This window comes from Rhincodon typus, chromosome 14 (genome assembly GCF_021869965.1).
Source record: "Rhincodon typus isolate 14 chromosome 14, sRhiTyp1.1, whole genome shotgun sequence".
NCBI lineage: Eukaryota > Metazoa > Chordata > Chondrichthyes > Orectolobiformes > Rhincodontidae > Rhincodon > Rhincodon typus.
In genome coordinates this window covers 37,620,285-37,638,002 of record NC_063345.1, presented here as the reverse complement: position 1 = coordinate 37,638,002, position 17,718 = coordinate 37,620,285, and the positions used below count along the sequence as shown (strand labels likewise).

Genomic DNA, 17,718 nt, shown 5'->3' with positions numbered 1-17,718 from the left:
AGAGCTGGATGAACACAGCAGGTCGAGCAGCATCAGAGGAGCAGGAAAGCTGACGTTTCGGGCCGAGACCCACCCCAGTGCTCTCCCCACCTTCAATGATGGTATTTGTGCTGATTGGTGTGTGGGGGGGAGGAGGGAAAGGGAGAAGTGAGAGTGAGTCAACCAGATGCTGGAGAGAGGAAAAAAAAGGGAGACAAAAGAATTACTGAGGATGTCGGAAAATACAGAAATACTGAATGGGTGCCAATGGCAAGTGTGAATGGCTGAAAATGGTTGGCTGTTCTGGGTGCAACCTATACAAAACAGGACTTGGGGGTGTAAAGGTGGATAATGAACATGGACGAAGGTATTCTCACTCTGAAATTATTAAACTTGACATTGAGTCCTTAGGGCTGTAAGGTACCTCAGCAGAATAAGGTGTGTTCCTCTAGATTGCATTGAGCTTCTCTGGAGCACTGCAACAGGCCTGAGACCAAAATGTTAGTATGGGAACACTGTGGTGTGTTAAACTGACAAACAGCTGGAAGTTTGGGGTCATTTCTCTGCTGTCTACCCCTCGCAGGATTAACAAGACAATAATCTCATCTCTGCCAACTACTTGGTTTCCGAGCACCAGCCCATGAGGCACTTCTGTTACAAGTTCATCAATAACTTTAACCTTATCAATATTTATTCTTATTTGAAGCAACATCTTGCAGCTTTTGTCTGTTCAGTTCCTTTAAAAATAGCAGTCACACCACATTCTTCATGTTACAGGCTTGGAATCAAGATCTGAGTAAGTTCACTTAAACTTTGATTACTGCAAACAAACTGCGTGCTCATTGTTACAAGTTGATAGGAATTCCAAATTTGTAAGTACAGATTCAGCATGTTCCATTTTCCTTACGCTGCTCTTCTTCAGACATTTGCTTCTTTGTTAATTATTTGTATTTTTGTATATCACCACCTCCTTCATCAGGGATCATGTAGTTCGTGGATGCATTTGAAAAGATTGGAGGGAATCGTTTACAAGGAGTATTCCAGTTTTCCATCATGTGACAGTGCTTTTGGACACAATTTCTCAACAGCCTATCACTCATTTTAAGACTATACCCCTTGGACATCCTCCACCTGAATAAGTATTTTATCAACTTGTAATCACCAAGCAGATCATCACTTTCATTCTCAGTTTAGAATGTATCCTCATTATTTAATGCTTTTATCATAGCGTCGTTAAGGAAACTAGCTATGCGAATTTGTAGATGTTTAATCTCTTCGATGTTATCCTTAACTTGTTTTCATGCCTGTTAGGATTGTTTAATTTTAATCAACCTATTTATGCAATTAATTCAATTTTGATTTTTGTTTTTACCCTTGGTATTAATTTGTACTCTCCATGATCCATTTGGAAGATTTCTACTCTGAACCACTGGTCCATCGCTAATTATTCTGCCCATTAATTTGAAAAGACCCCTTCCTATCATACTAAACTTTGCCTTTCTTCAAATATCATGCTGTAATCTTTGAGTGTGTATTATCATTTTGAACTGAACTACGTTATGATTATTAAACCACAGTTCTCCTACTGTCATGTCAATTAGTTTTTCCCCTGAAATTCTCCAAAACTGAATTGAAACAGATACATACTCATCAAGCAGCAGTCATGTATTCATTCTAAAAGATTTTCCTCATTACAATCTACATTATCTTTATTGTTTGAGCATAATTAAATCTTCTGAACTTTATTCTATGGTATATCTGTTTGGATCATTAACAATGTACAATTTCTGTTCATATTTCTGAACTCTGTCTTAATGAAATCCCACAGAACAACTGCGTATTTCAGTGCTGTTCCAGAATGTTTTATTAAACTGACATCTTATCTCATTTCCTTCATTTCTAGCTCTCCTAAGAATGTTTTAAGCAATACAGTATTAAGGTTATAAATTGGTTCAACCTTAAGTCACATCCCTGTTATGGATACTATATCACATCTCTCCATAGATATTGTAATTTCTGACTTATTGTGTTTTGCATTCATGTGCGTATAATTCAGTTTTGGCTCTTGAACTTCTGGAATCTTCAGCCTTGTATATTTTTCTGCTGTGTTAAGTCTTATATATCTGTACAATTGATTGCTTCTCTTTCTACTCTGACCCCATTTACATTTAATTAAGTCATGCCTTTCATTCCAAAAGCTTTAGTAATCAATCATCCTCTTTAGTTCTAAACCTGGTTACCCCAGATCCTACTGTATTAGATGCTCCTATTTGCTCTTGCTTCAGGACTTTGGTGGAGTTTTAGTTCAAGTGATGACTGTTCCCTCTGTACAACTTTCACTTGCTTCACAACTTGGTTCAATAGTGCAAGCACTGTCAATCCTCTACATAGTCAGAAGTCACACAACACCAGGTTATAGTCCAACAGGTTTATTTGAAATCACAAGCTTTCAAAGCGCTGCTTCTTCATCAGGTGGATCCTTCTACATCATTCCTACGACAGCCACGTATTTTTTCTAATCTTCTCTTCCAACCTTCCAGTCTGTGATGCGCAGAAAGCAATCCAAAGACTATCATCCATGACGTCAAGGTATTGTTTAACACCTTGAATGCTTGCCTCTTGCACTGTAAAATTCTGATTCCATGCTGATCATCAAAGGTGACCTTTTTTAAGACTGCTGTATGAAAAGATTCTGTCTGAAACATTAAACCATTTTTTGTCAGATCGTAATTGGCCTGTATTTCTAGAAATGCATTTTTCAGATTTCTGGTATTGGCTAAAATGCCTCAATTGTTCACTGGCAACAAATGTAAAGAAAATATGGACTCGGAATGCAGCTTTTATCTGGATATAATCTCTTTTAGTTACTTCACAATATTGTTTATTTCAATTCCTGTTCTTCTTGGATCTTTTATATTGTCACTCCACTGTAGATTCTAGGTTCTAGTGTGTTTTATCTTAAAACAAAAATTCATTCATAGAATGTGGGCATCACTGGCCAGCATTTATTGTCCATCTCTAATTGCCCTTGAAAAGGTGGTGGTGAGCTGTTCTCTTGAAATAATACTCAATAATGCTGTTAGGGAGGGACAACCAGGATTTTTTTTAAAGCAGCCCTGAAGAAATAGTGATGTATTTCCAATTTAGGATGATGGAGTGACTTGGAGGTTGTGGGCTTTTCGTATACTTTATTACCTTTTTGTTTATCTTCATACTTGGATACCTGGGTAGCACCAGTGACAACAGTGTAGCTGAACAGTTTAGAGAAATAATGATTACACTCATCCTTAGTTATATGCTACTCGCAAATCTGTGTACGCACGAGGTTGGTCCCAAACCCCATCATCTTCTTAAATAAAACAAAGAACTGCAAATGCTGAAGATCAAAAACAATTACAGAATTTGTTGGAGAAATTAGCAGGTCTGGCAGCATCTTTGGAGAGAAAGCAGAGTTAACGTTTTGAGCCCAGTGACCCTCCTTTCTGTTTCTGTTTCTCATTTTTTTCTTGGATTCATCCTGTCTGATTGTACAGGTCTTCTTGGTATACAGGACAGTTAAATAAAGTGGTATCTGTGATATCTGTTGTCTGTGTCTCTAGCCCCGCAGACAATGAAAGTTTGTTGCGTTTCATTGTTAACATAAGTGACAGGTTTTTTGTGCCATATGACATTTGGAAAATGCTTATATTGGGATTAGTGTATCCCTTGACTTAAAAATTTCCGCACAAACATTTTGCACTGATGTTGAGGTTTCACTCAGAAATCTAATATACAATTTTGCCTCAGCCTGCAACTAATATAACATTGCAGTGGTGTAGGGGTGGTGCAAAGAAGAATTACTGCTATGCTATGCTGAATTCATCTCCGCTTACCCTGACTCTGTCTTTTCCCCCCAGGAACTCCCGAACTACATCCGGGACACCACCCATGCCCTCCACCTCCTCTAAGACTTCCAATTTCCTTGCCCCCAACACCTCATCTTCACTATGGTCATCCAGTCCTTGTACACTTTTATCCCCCACACAGATGACCTAAAAGCCCTCTGCTTCTTCATCTCCCGCAGGCCCAACTAGTCCCCCTCCTGGGCCCAAGCTATGCCTGCCTTTTCATAGGATACATGGACAGTCCCTTTTCCGCTGTTACCCTGGCACTATCCCACCCCCTTCCTCTGCTACATTGATGACTGTATCGTGCTGCCTCACGCTCCCACGAGGAGCTTGAACAGTTCATCAACTTTACTAACACCTTTCACCCGAACCTCAAATTCACCTGGACCATCTTCCCTCTCGTTCCTGGACCTCTCTGTCTCCATTTCTGCCTCGAAATTGACATCTATTTCAAGCCCAATGACTCCCACGGCTACCTGGACTACACCACCTCTCACCCACCCTCCTGCAAGAATGCGATCCCTACTCCCAATTCTTCCGCCTCTGCTCCCAAGATGGAGCGTTCCACTCCCAAACATCCCAGATGTCCTCCTATTTCAAGGACCGCAACATCCCCCCACTCCGGTGATCAAAAATGCCCTCAACTGCATCTGTTGCATTTCCTGGACTTCTGCCCTCAAAACCCCTCCTCCCAACAAAAATACAGAATTCCCCCTTGTCCTCACCTATCAGCCCACCAACCTCCGCATCCAGTGTATCACTCTCCACCACTTCTGCCACCTACAATCTGACCCCACAACCAAAGAGATATTTCCCTCCCCACCCCTATCTGCTTTTTGTAAGGACCGCTCACTCCGCAGCTCCCACGTCCGCTCCACATTACCCACTAACCCCACACACCCGGCACCTTTCCCTGCAACCGCAGGAACTGCTACACCTGCCCCTCCATTCAAGGCCCAAAACAAACCTTTCATATCAGACAGGGGTTCACCTGTACATCTGTCAACTTGGTCTACTGTATCCACGGCTCCCGATGTGGCCTTCTCTATATCGCTGAGACCATTTCGTAGAGCATCTGCACTCTGTACACGACAAATGACAACACCTTCCAGTCACCAACCATTTTAACTCCCCCTCCCACTGCCTTGGTGACATGTCCATCCTGGGCCGCCTCCAGTGTCACAATGGCACCATCCACCTTGGGAGCCTTACAGCCTAATGGCCTAAACACACAATTCACCAGTTTTAAGATCTCCCCACCCCCTGGCCTCAAGCCATGTCTGACCCTCCCTCTCATCCCTGCCGCCTTGACCTGACACAACCTGTCCACCTTCTCTTCCACCTAGCCACCCCTCCCACCTCACTGATCAATCCCCACCACTCCCTACCTGCACTCGCCTATCACCACCCCACCTACCTTCCCCAGCCCAATCGTCCTCTATCTATTTCCCAGCTCCCTTCCCCTCCGCCCCCCCCCCCTCCCCCCTCCCCATTCCCCATTCCCCATTCCCCATTTCCCATTTCTGAAGAAAACATCAATTTTCCTGATCCTCTGCTGCCTGGCCTGCTGTGTTCCTCCAGCTCCACACTCTGTTATCTCTGACTCCAGCATCTGCAGTTCTTGCTATCTCTGTTACTCCTACACTAGCCTCTTTGCTGCTGTTCACTGTTGTTTTCTGTTTAGTTACACTTAAGTTCCGTACCAGCAGGAAAGAGTTAGGGACCATAAGTAAGCACAGCAGTAGGGATGGATTGAAGAGAGGGTAAATGTTACTAAACATTGCCCAGACTCCACCTGCAGTCACTCGATTACATACAGAGCTGATGAGTCAGTGTTTAATTTAAAATTCAGTATATTTTATTTGTTGGCCATACTCAATTTGTGCTGCCCTTCTAGATGCATCAAAATATGTTCCCTCAGAAAATGTCATTATTTGTCATGGATTTCACAAAGTCCAAGTACATAGTTAAATGTAGTGAGCCTGGTTTGTACTTTGCAAATTGAATGCAAGAAGTTTGATTCAAGTTCAAAGAATTGAAGAAAGAGTGAAAATAAATCACTGATTTGCTCTGTACGTAATTGATAGGTCAAACGACAGCATTCTCTGAATACTTGGCAGATTTGGGAGCATCTGTAGGGAGAGAAAGTCAGTGCATGAGAATGATCACCTATTATCACAGTGTGTAATGTGCAATCCCTACATATGTCTGTATCCCACAAAGACAGCCTACAGGGCCTCAGTTTTTTTTCCTCTCTAACAGAGCCATCCAGACCCCTCCTCTGCCTAGCCAACTAGTCCTCACCCTCAATAACTTTTCCTTCAATTGTTCACACTTTCTCCAAATCTGGAGGCGGTTGCATGGGCCTCAGCTGCTGCTGCCTCTTTGTCGGTTACGTTGAACAGTCCCTCTTCAGTACGTACACCGGTACTGTTCCCCAATTCTTCCACCACTACATCAATGACTGCATCGGTGCTACGTCCTGCACTCGGTGAACTGGAGCAGTTCACTGACTTCGCTAACAACTTCCACCCAGCCCTTAAATTCACTTGGTCCATCTCAGATACCTCCCTCCCATTTCTCGACCTCTCCGTTTCCATTTCTGGTAACAGTTCACGGACCAACATTTACTATAAACCCAGACTCCCACAGCTACCTAGACTACACCACCTCCCATCCTGTATCCTGCAAAAACTCCATCCCGTTTGCCCAATTCCTCCGTCTCCATTTTATCTGCTCTGATGAGGAGATGTTCCACTCCCAAGTATCCCGGATATCTTCCTTTTTCAAACAATGTTCTTTTCCCCACTCTGTCGTCCAAACAGCCTTTCACCTCGCTGCCTCTATTCCCCGCTCCACAGCTTTAAACCACCACCTCCCAAAACATCATAAAGATAGGGTTTCCCATGTCCTCACTTTCCACCCCACCAGCCTCTGCATCCAACGTATCATTCTAAAACACTTCGGCCAACTCCAATTAGATCCTATCACCCAGAACATCTTACATTCCTCACCCCTCTCTGCCTTCCACAAGGACCATTCCCTTTGCCACTCCTTAGTTCACGCCACACTCCTCACTAACCACCCCAAACCCTGCCCCTGTAACCGTAAAAGATGCAACACCTGTCCATGCACCACCTCCTTCACCTCCATCCAGGGCCCTAAACAGTCCTTCCAGGTGAGACAGAGCTTCACCTGCATCTCTTCCAACCTAGTCTACTGCATCTGGTGCTCCCAGTGTGGTCTTCTCTACATCGATACGACTAAATGTAGCCGAGGAGACTGTTTCACCGAGCATCTTCACCTGGCCTGTAACGGCCAGCCTAACCAGCCAGTCACCATCCACTTCAACTCCCCACTCCTGTCCCACTCTGACATATGCTTCCTCTACCTCCTTCAGTGTCCCAGCAATTCAGAAAGCAAATTTGAGGAACACCACCTTCTGCCTGGGCCCCGTACAACCTGGAGGACTGAACACTGAGTTCCCTAATTTCAAGTAACCTACCCACCCATCCCCTGCCTTCTCCTTCCAACCACTAACTGCATTGAGCCCTCTCATTAACGAACTAGGTCACACCTACTACTACTGTCCACCTATAACCACCAGTTGGCTGGACCCCACCCCACATTTCTACAGCTCTCTCTATCCCCTACATCCAGTTCTGAAGATAGGTAACACCCAAAACATTGACTTCTCCTTTCCTGCAGACGCTGCCTAGTTTGCTCTGTTCTTCCAGGCTCCCCTTTCTCTACCTGTAATCAATGCATTTGCTAACTGAAGTCTACCACATAACTTCTAACTTGGAACATGCAAATAAGTCTTCTGCCTCGATTCATCTACACTAGCATTGACTCTGTACATTAAAAAAAACCTTAAATATATTTACTTTTTTCTAGCCACACATTTATTGGCTTGTCACATGTAAATTAAAGTAATAATATCAACATGAAGATTTAAGAAAATTCAGTTTATGCTCAATTATTAGATCACAAGAAATTTCATACCTAAATCACTTATGTTAAGACCCTGTTTTTGACATTATTAGGCAAAATAAAGATAGCATTAGTGGGCGAAATAATTTGTCACTTCCACTCAAATAACAATATTTTTTATAACATCCTTCGCATCGCTTCAGGCCTTGACCCTACATTTATACTCGTACGCTGAACAAGAGCGACGAGCTACATACTGTAACTGCTTAATTTTAAAATAAAACACTTTCAAATGATCTTTTATGTTTCAACACGTCCTTTAAGGCCACGTGGCTCTTAGTTAACTTATCACTAATTCTTAAGGTAGTCACGATCATCGTTCCAGGAACTCACGTGAACGTTCTCGACTTTTCCATAGAATGGTTTTTTCAAGCGCATGCGCTTCCATCCCCACAGCCGCCGCAATGCTGACGCGCAGTGATACTCCATTGTGAAGCATTGATGAGTGCGGTACACGTTTTAATGTCTGGTCCTTCCGCGAAAATCCTATGAATTTGGAAAGCTATCCGAATTTGAAATATCTAAAGAATATGCTTAATGACAACTCAATAAAGTTACAAAGCTTTTCCGATAAAACGTGCGAATTATGTCGCTTCTGGAATTGTGATCGGGTTTTTATGAGTAGAGAGACTCTTTGATGCGAAAATAGTCCCGATTAGAATTCTCATTCCGGGCGCCATCTGCGCACCAGAGAGAAGAGAAACAGAGTTGGCGGCGGACAAACGGGCGACGTCCATTAGCAGCAGTAAATATTTCTTTTTTATTGTGAAATTTCACACAAACTGTGGTGACGAAGGCAAATTGACGTGAGGTTGCCGCAATAGACTGCGGTAAAATATTCAGGCCTCGGCACTCAGCCATCGATTGATCGGGACAGTGACACAAGCGAGACCCGGTTAAAACCTGCCCCGAAAGAGGAAGCGGCCTGGATTGAGCTGCACCCCGAACGAGAGCATGGCGGCGTCGGTTGGGGGTGTAACAGACAGCACAGGTGAGAAGCATAGAAGGGGAGTATCGATGCAGATTCGGCTGGCATCATTTGGTTGTTATGAAATGAAACCTGAGATTTGAAGTAGAGTGGAGCAGTGCCGTCAGTACAAATCCGGTTAAATTCCAGGAAGAGAGGGAAATGCGTAGGAAAAGTATGAGGCCGACTTGTTTTTTTCGATATACTGTGTTGGATGTTACCACCCAGATTACTTAGTTGAGAGTACTGCTATTATTGTGTATGAGAACCGGTCAGATTAGTATTCCTTTGGATATCGTTTATCACAATGATGCACACGCAAGGTATTCATGTGTAAATAAACCGAGTCAGTGGATGAAGGAAAAATACCTGGCTGGTGGGGTACAGTGAGATCGGTATCATGAAAGAATAATTAATCCAGCACAGAAACCGTAACATGGATCAGTTCAACTGGGTATGTTGGTCTACTGGTCTAAGAATTTTTGAAGGTTTTGAAGCGGCCAATCAAGTTTCAATATACTTTGGCACTTCTGAAAAGTCTTCTGATATTTGCCAACTTTTTAAGCATAAGAGATTTTAATTAAAATTTGGCTTATTTTATCAGTAAGTATAGAGTTTGTAAAATCACACACCAATTTTGCAATAGTCATAGTCATACAGCATGGAAGCACCCTTTGATCCAACCAGTCCACGCCGATCATAATCCCAAACTAAACTCCTCACTGTGTGCGCTTGGTCCGTATCCCTTCAAACATTTCATATTCATGTACTGACCTAGATGGCTTTTAAACGCTGTAACTGTACCTGCATCCATCCACTTCTTCTAAAAGGTCATTCCATACATGAACCAATCTGGAGGATGGGGTGGGGTGGGGTGGGGTGGGGGGAAGAAATAGCCATTCATGTCTTTTATTTTTAATCTTTCTCCTCTCATCTTAAAAATGTGCTCCCTAGTCTTGAAATCCCCTGGCCTAGGGAAAAGACAACTGCAATTCACTTTCTTTATGCCCTCATGATTTTATAAACTTCTGTATGGTCCCCCCCTTAACATCCTATGGTAAAATGGAAAAAAGTCATAGCCTATTCAGTCTCTCCATATAACTTAAACCCTCTGTTCCTGGTAATGCACTAGTAAATCTCTTCTGAACCGTCTCCAGCTTAATAATATCCTTTCTATAACGGGAAGACCAGAACTAGCACAGTACTCCAGAAGAGGCCTCACCAACATCCTGTACAACCTCAACATGATGTCCCAATGCCTATACGTGAAAGGTCTGAGTGATGAAAGCAACCATGCTATATGCCTTCTTAATCACCCTATTTATGTGATGCAGAACTTCAAAGAATTATGTACCTGAACCCCTAGGTGTCTCTGTTCTGCAATGCTACTCTCAGCCCTAATTTGAATTGTATAAGCACTGACCTTGTTTGTTTTAGCAAAATGCAATATCTTGCATTTATCCAGAATAAACTCCAATTGTCATTCTTCATCCCATTGTCCTAAGTGACTAAGAGCTCTTTGTAATCTTAGATAACAAGTGACCACTACACTACCAATCTTGGTGTCATCTGCTAATGTAGTAACCATGCTTTCTATACTCTCATTTAATCATTAAATGACAAACAGAAGTGGACCCAGCATCGATCCCTACGGAATAGGGCTGGTCGCAGGTCTCCGATCCGAGAAATGACCCTCTGTCTCCTGTTAAACCAATTTTGTATCTCATTGGCAGTCCCACCCTGAATCCCGTGTGATCTAACTTCACTAACAGCTGAGCATATGGTCAGATAAATAGATGATCGTGGTGTGAGTGCACAAATGGGATGGAAAATGGAGAGTTTGCTACCATCGACATTATTCAGCTGTGCACAGGGTTTAATGGGATTAGTATCTATTGGTAAATGTAATTCAGTGTCATGGGGCTCAGTGTTTTAACCCTGTTACCTCAGAATCAGAGACCTGAGTTTGATTTCAGCCTTGGATGACTGAATGTTGAGTTCGCATGTTCTCCCATGTCTGCATGGGTTGCTGTCAGGCTCCACAGATATGCAGGCTAGGTGGATCAGGTGTGGTAAATGTGGGATTATGAGCACAGGGTGGAGTGCTGTTCAGAGGGTCGATGCAGACTTGATGGACTGAATGGCCACTTTCCACATTGTATATATTCTATCACTCTTAATGTAGAGGCAACATTTCCTGACAGTATATTTTTTGACAGCAAGATAGTCATGTAGATACAAAAATGTCATGTTTAGGATTTTCTTCTCCAGAGATTAAGACCATAAGAAATAGGAGCAGAAATACGGCCATTCGGCCTATCGTCTGCTCTGCCATTCAATCATGGCTGATAAATTCCTCAACCCCAATCTCCTGCTTTCCCCCCATAACCCTTGATCCCCTTGATAATCAAGAACCTATCTATCTCCGTCTTAAATGTACTCAATGACTTGGCCTCCATAGCCTTCTGTGGCAGTGAATTCCATAGATTCACCACTGTCTGGCTGAAGAAGTTTCTCCTTATCTCCATTCTAAAAGGTCTTCCGTTTACTCCAAGGCTGTGCCCTTGGGTCCTAGTCTCTCCTACCAATGAAAGCATCTTCCCAGTGTCCACTCTATCCAGGCCATTCAGTATTCTTAAATTAAATTTTAGGATTAGGTTTGCAGAATGTACTTGCGCATCTAAACTTGCAATCACGTCTTTATCTCCTCTGGAAGGTTTTTGCTGTTTGCCAAAGCATGGTTTTGTGGTTAATGCCTTATGCTGCAGTCCTTTCTGATAGCCATTTTTCATCCATGTGTTCTGAAGGTAGTTGTCTGTATATTGTTTAAATATGGGTGCGTTGTACTTGAACTTACTGAATGTTTCCTGGCACCCATACACTGGCACTTCTAGTGCATATTGATTAGTGTTTGGGGTGCCAGCTCACATCACTTTGCCCTTACTTACTTACTTGAGGGGTTTCTAAATTGGACAGGGACCAGGGATAACATTTGGCACTTAATTTAAGTGATTCACTGCCGAACTTCTCATTGCCCTATTAACCTGATTGCTTGTTGGCCCCGATCGCATAATTAGTCTAAATGTCATTTTTATCTGGGTGCTTGCAACTATGCTTTTCCTTTATGTATCAGAGTATAGTGTTTTGAAGTGAAGTAGAACTTGGTACTCTCGTTACATTTGGAAAGCCAGGGTGTTCAACATTGTCATTATGCAAGAAAACTTGCATCAAGTATATGTCATTGGATGCAGATTGAAGACATGTCTAAATGTCTGCAATGCAGACCTTATATTGCTGTAAAAAAAAACACATTTTAATGAAGCTTTCATTTTGCACCCAGGGCAATTTTTAAGGTTAACCAAAAGTAAAAGAAAATCAGCTTGTTCAGAGGGGTTATTACAGACATCTGGAGAAGGTGGGACTTGAACCCATCTCCTGGCCTGGACATGGGGACACTACTACTTCACTACAACAACCCCCAGATCATCACTTGCTGTATGAGAGGAGAGTACTGATTAATTGGAAGTGAACTTTGATTATTGGGAATAGTGCCATTGGTGAATTGGTCCACTGTTAATCATTCATCACACTCAGAATAAATATTATTTTGGTAATCTTGACAGATTGTCATGTGAGTTAAAGATGATAAGCTTTGGCAGTTTTTATCTAGAAGTATGCCTGAATTGAAGAAGAACATTCAGTATGACAGAATATATTAGTATCTTAAAGCACCAGCGGTCTTTCATAGAGCATTATTCACTACTATCATACTGTGGGTACCCCACCCTGCTGTCTTTTTAAGAATTACCTTGAAATTGCCCACAAAGTCTTTCTAGCTGGGTCTTGAGGTGCAATAGTCGTATTGCAGAAATAGAAAGTAATAGCAGGAGTAGGCCCTTCAAACATTGCCTTCATTCAGTGTGGCCATGATTGATCATCCAATTCAGCACTATACTCCATTTTCTCCTCATTCTTTGATTTCATTATCTCTGAGAACTGTTTCTAACTCCCTCGTGAAAACTTTTAATGTTTCAGTCTCAACTGCTTTCTGCGACAGAGAATTCCCCAGGCTCACAACTCTGAAGAAATTTCTCCTCATCTCGACGCTGAATGGGTGTGCAAACTGGCAGTGGCTTCCCATACATGTGCCACAACAGGATGGGGAATGTAGCGTAAACAGAAAGAATTATACTGTTTTCTGCAACAAAGAGTTTATTCATTCACAGGATGGTGGCATCACTGGCTAGGTAGCATGTTATTGCCCAGAGGGCAGGTAAGAGTCACCCACATTGCAGTGCGTTTAGAGTCTCACATAGGCCAGTCCAGGTAAGGATGGTAGTCTCCTTTCTTAAAGGACATTAATGAACCAGATGGGTTTTTCCAACAATTGATAAGGGATTCATGGTCATCATTTTGTTAATTCAAATTTCACCATCTGCCCATGGGAAAATTTGATTCCGGGCCTCTGGATTAACAGTCCGGTGATAATGCCACTAGGCCATCACCTCCCCAGTAAGAGTTCTGATGGCTGTTACCTGCCCAATATCACTTATTGGGCACTTATAAAAGGTCAGGATATCGGCAGAGTCTTCATGGATTTTTTTTTTTTTGAAAGAGCAATCGTCAAACAAATATTTGGGAGTTCTTTTGAAGAAGTAATCAGCTATAGATAAAGAGAAACTGTTGGGTGTGCTGTGTTTAGAATTTTCATCCAGCACTTTCCCTTGCTCTTCCATTGATACACAGCAGCAGCAATGCATGTAGCATCTAGAAGCTGTATTACAGCAATTCACTAAGGCTCCTTGAGCGGTATCTTCCAAGATTAAGGTCTGTAACACCTAGAAGACAAAGGCAACTGGTGCATTTTTTTAAATTAATTTGTGGGATGTGGCTGGTCAGTATTTATTGCCTGTCCCTAGTTGCCTTTGAGAAGGTGGTGGTGAGCTGCCTTCCTGAACTGCTGCAGTCTTATCTGCTTTGGGTTTACCCACAATGCCATTAGGAAGGGAATTCCAGGATTTTTGACCCAGCGACATTGAAGGAGCGCCGATATATTTCCAAGTCAGGCTGGTGAGTGGTTTGGAGGGGAACTTGGAGGTGGTGGTGTTCCCATATATCTGCTGCCCTTGCCCTTCTAGATGGAAGTGGTGATGGGTTTGGAAGATGCTGCTTGAGGATTTTTGAATTTCTGCAGGACATCTTGTAGATAGGCTGCTACTGAGCATAGGTAGTGAAGGGTGTCATTGTTTTTTGGATGCAGTGCTAATCAAGTGGGCTTGCTTTGTCCTGGCGTCAAGCTTCTTGAGTGTTGTTGCAGCTGCACTCATCCAGGCAAGTGGGGTGTATTCCATCATGCTCCTGGCTTGTGCTTTATAGATGGTAGACAGGCTTGAAGGAGTCAGAAGGTAAGTTACTTGCCACAGTGTTCCTTGCTTCTGAGCTGCTCTTGTAGCCACTGTGCTTGTGTTGAATCCACTTGAGTTTCTGGTCAATGATATCCCCCAGGATGCTGATAGTGGGGGATTCAGTGAAGGCAACACCACTGCATGCCAAGGGAAAGTGGTTAGATTGTCTCTTATTTGTGTGGTGTGAATGTTACTTGTCAGCCCAAGCCTGGATATTGCCCAGATCTTGTTGCATTTGAAGATGGACTGGTTCAGTATCTGAGGAGTTACAAATGGTGCTGAACGGTGTGCTGTCATTGGTGAAATCCCCACTTCTGACCTTAAGATGGAGGAAGACCATTGATGAAGCAGCTGAAGGTGCTTGGGTTTAGGGCACTACCCTGGAGATGCACTGTAGTTGAGATGACCGACCTCCAACAACCATGTCCATTTTCCTATGCGGCACGTATGACTCCAACCATTGATTCCAATTTTGATAGGGTTCCTTGATGCCACATTTGGTCTAATGTGGCCTTGATGTTAACGGCTGTCACTCTCACTTCACCTCTGGAGTTCAGCTTTGTCCATGTTTGGACCAAAGCTGTAATGAGGTCAGGAGCTGAGTGGCTGTGGCAGAACCCAAATTGGGCGTCACCTGAGCAGATTATTGCTGAGCAGGTGCTGCTAGGTAGCACCGTTGATGACCCCTTCCATCACTTTACTGATGATTGAGAGTAGACTGATGGAGCGGTCCTTGGCTGAGTTGGATTTGTCCTGTTTTTTATGCATTGGACATACTTGGGCAATTTTCCACCTTGTCAGGTAGATACCATTGTTGTAACCATGTTGGGACAGCTCGGCTAGGGGAACAGCAAGTTCTGGAGCACACGTCTTCAGTGCTATTGCCGGAGCATTATCAGGGCCCACAACCTTTAACAATATCTAGTGTCTGCAACCGCTTTTTGATGTCACGTGGAATGAATTGTATTGGCTGAGGACTAGTAGTTGTAATGCTGGAGACCTCTGGAGAAGGCCAAGATGGATCACCCACTGGGTACTTCTGGCTGAAGATTGCTGCAGAAGCACAGACTACCTGCAGAAATGCTTTGAGACTACATAACATACTAATGTGGTGTAATATTGCCATTTCTTCACTGCCTGTGGGCCAAAATCTTTAGAGCCTTCTTCCTAACAGCACCAGGGGGCCACTTAGCACACCCGTAGACTGCAGCGGTTCAAGAAGGTGATTAACCAACATCTTTTGAGGGCAGTTTGGGTTGTGCAATGTAGACTTCCAAATCCCATGAGCAAATAGAAAATATGCCTAAAATGGCCAGGCCCAAATTGAGAATAACTAGTGACAGCATATTAAGTTGTAAGTGCATCAATATCTGTACAGTATCAAATGAAGTTTGAGAGATCTTGGTATTGTGACAATCCAGTGGCTTTTAGGTGTGTTTTACCTTGTTTTGTTTCGAAGAGTAGTTTTAAGACAGAGGTACCAAGCTGTATGTTTGAATCCAGTGAAGTAACCAGCTTGTGAGATCTTGGGTTTTTTTTTTGAAACAGTGGAACAGTAGAAGCAGCCTGAATGGGAGGGGTCAAGCTCCCCCAGATCAAGGAATTTTAGTTTTATTTTTTCATTAGCAGTTGCTGGGAGCTTGAAACTGGGTTTGAAAGCTGTAACACATCTCTGTCACTGCTTTTCTCTCACATGCTCTCTCATGTCCAGTCTGCGTTTTTATGTTTTTCCACTTGGACTGGAGAATTGCCTGAGAGACAATCTATTTTACTGAATTTGCCTTTGACAAGGATGTGTTTGTGGAATCGGAGATAGTGAGCACTACAGGTGCTGGAGTCAAAGATAACACAGTGTGGAGCTGGACGAACACAGCAGGCCAGGCAGCATCAGAGGAGAAGAAATGCTGACATTTTGGGTCAGGACCCTTCTGTGTTCCTCCAGCTTCACAGTGGGTTTATGGAATGTTGCCACATTGGAGCAGTTACTGTTTAGTAGTTAAATAATCCATCATTCTGTTAAGTTTTCTGAAAGAAGTTAGATATTTCAATTTCTTCTTTCCTTTGTATTTTAACTATAGTGTATGAATAAAGTGTGGTTTGCTTCAGGACTGGTAGTTTGACCAATCGAATTGCACCTGGAAAGCAGAAAATGTTAGGGTCTAGGCTGTCTCCTTGGCATGATCTGAGGGAGTTTGATGTGGTCCATAACAGTTTAAGGTTACTACACAGGATTGATATGTTTGCATTAAGAGACGTGCAGTTAAGGCCAGGAATGGAGGGACAGATAGTATTGAGGAGGTGGCGAGGCTTCAGAAGGATTTGGACAGGTTAGGAGAGTGGGCAAAGAAGTAGCGGATGGAGTACAACGTGGGAAAGTATGAGGTCATGCACTTTGGTAAGAAGGAAAAAAGCATGGACTATTTTCTAAATGGGGAGAAAATTCAGAAGTCTGCAGTGCAAAGACACTTGGAAGTTCTCGTCCAGGATTCTCTCAAGGTAAACCTGCAGGTTGAGTCAGTAGTCAGGAAGGCAAATGCAATGTTGGCATTTATTTTGGGAGGACTTGAATATAAAAGCAGGGATGTACTACTGAGGCTTTATAAAGCTCTGGTCAGGCTACATTTGGAGTATTGTATGCAGTTTTGGGCTCCATATCTCGGGAGCGTTGTACTGGCCCTGGAGCGGGTTCAGAGGAGGTTCACGAGAATGGTCCCAGGAATGAGGACTCTGGAACTATACTCATTGGAGTTGAGAAGGATGAGGGGGGACCTAATTGAAACTTTCAGAATACTGAATGGCCTGGACAAAATAGATGTTGGGAAGATGCTTCCATTGGTAGGAGAGTCTAGGACCCAAGGGCACAGCCTTGGAGTAAAGGGAAGACCTTTTAGAACAGAGATAAGGAGAAACATCTTCAGCCAGAGAGTGGTGATTCTCTGGAATTCGCTGCCACAGAAGACTGTGGAGGCCAGCTCATTGAGTACATTTAAGACTGAGATAAATAGGTTCTTGATGATCAAGGGTTACGGGTAGAAAGCAGGAGAATGGGGTTGAGGAACTTACCAGTCATGATTGAATGGCGGAGCAGACTCGATGTGCCAAATGGCCTAATTTCTGCTCCTCTGTCTTATGGAATGGGATTGTAATATTCTGGTTACCAAGTAGTCAAAAATGATAGGGAAGGGGGAGAAAAGAGCTAGTAGTGACTTTGAGAATGATGACATCCAAATGGAAACAAGCTGCTAGATTGTTCTCAAACTGAATCTGTTTGGCTTGAGTTGAGGAAATAGAGGGATGTTACTTTGGAAGTTTTTTTAAATCAAGGAACTAGATGACCAATAGATCAACAAGCTTCAAAATTATGTCGCCAAAACAAACACTTATCTGGGACTTCAATCACCCTAATGTTGGGTAATAGTGTGAAAATTATGAAAGTTGTGGAATTTCTTTTGCGTTATGAAAATTTTTCTTGCATCTGCTCTAACAA

General features: G+C 42.9%; 1 protein-coding gene and 1 long non-coding RNA gene across 3 annotated transcripts in view; one reads left to right on the top strand and one right to left on the bottom strand.

Annotated features, from left to right (window-relative positions):
• Window positions 1–5,701: 5,701 nt before the first annotated feature.
• Window positions 5,702–8,284, bottom strand: LOC125484808. Its single transcript, XR_007263629.1, has 2 exons — window positions 8,193–8,284; window positions 5,702–5,998 (listed from the first exon to the last, which is right to left on the bottom strand). It is a non-coding gene; the product is annotated as an uncharacterized LOC125484808 (long non-coding RNA).
• Window positions 8,285–8,509: 225 nt separating this feature from the next.
• LOC109935524 (UDP-N-acetylglucosamine--peptide N-acetylglucosaminyltransferase 110 kDa subunit) overlaps window positions 8,510–17,718 on the top strand; it is an 83,323-nt gene continuing 74,114 nt past the window's right edge. Inside the window, exon 1 of one of the 2 annotated variants that reach the window (XM_048605497.1) lies at window positions 8,510–8,850. In XM_048605497.1, the coding sequence (XP_048461454.1) occupies window positions 8,814–8,850 (37 nt within the window). In that variant the 5' untranslated portion in view covers window positions 8,510–8,813. The remainder of the gene's footprint in view (window positions 8,851–17,718) is intronic. The other variant, XM_020534164.2, reaches the window with a different exon arrangement.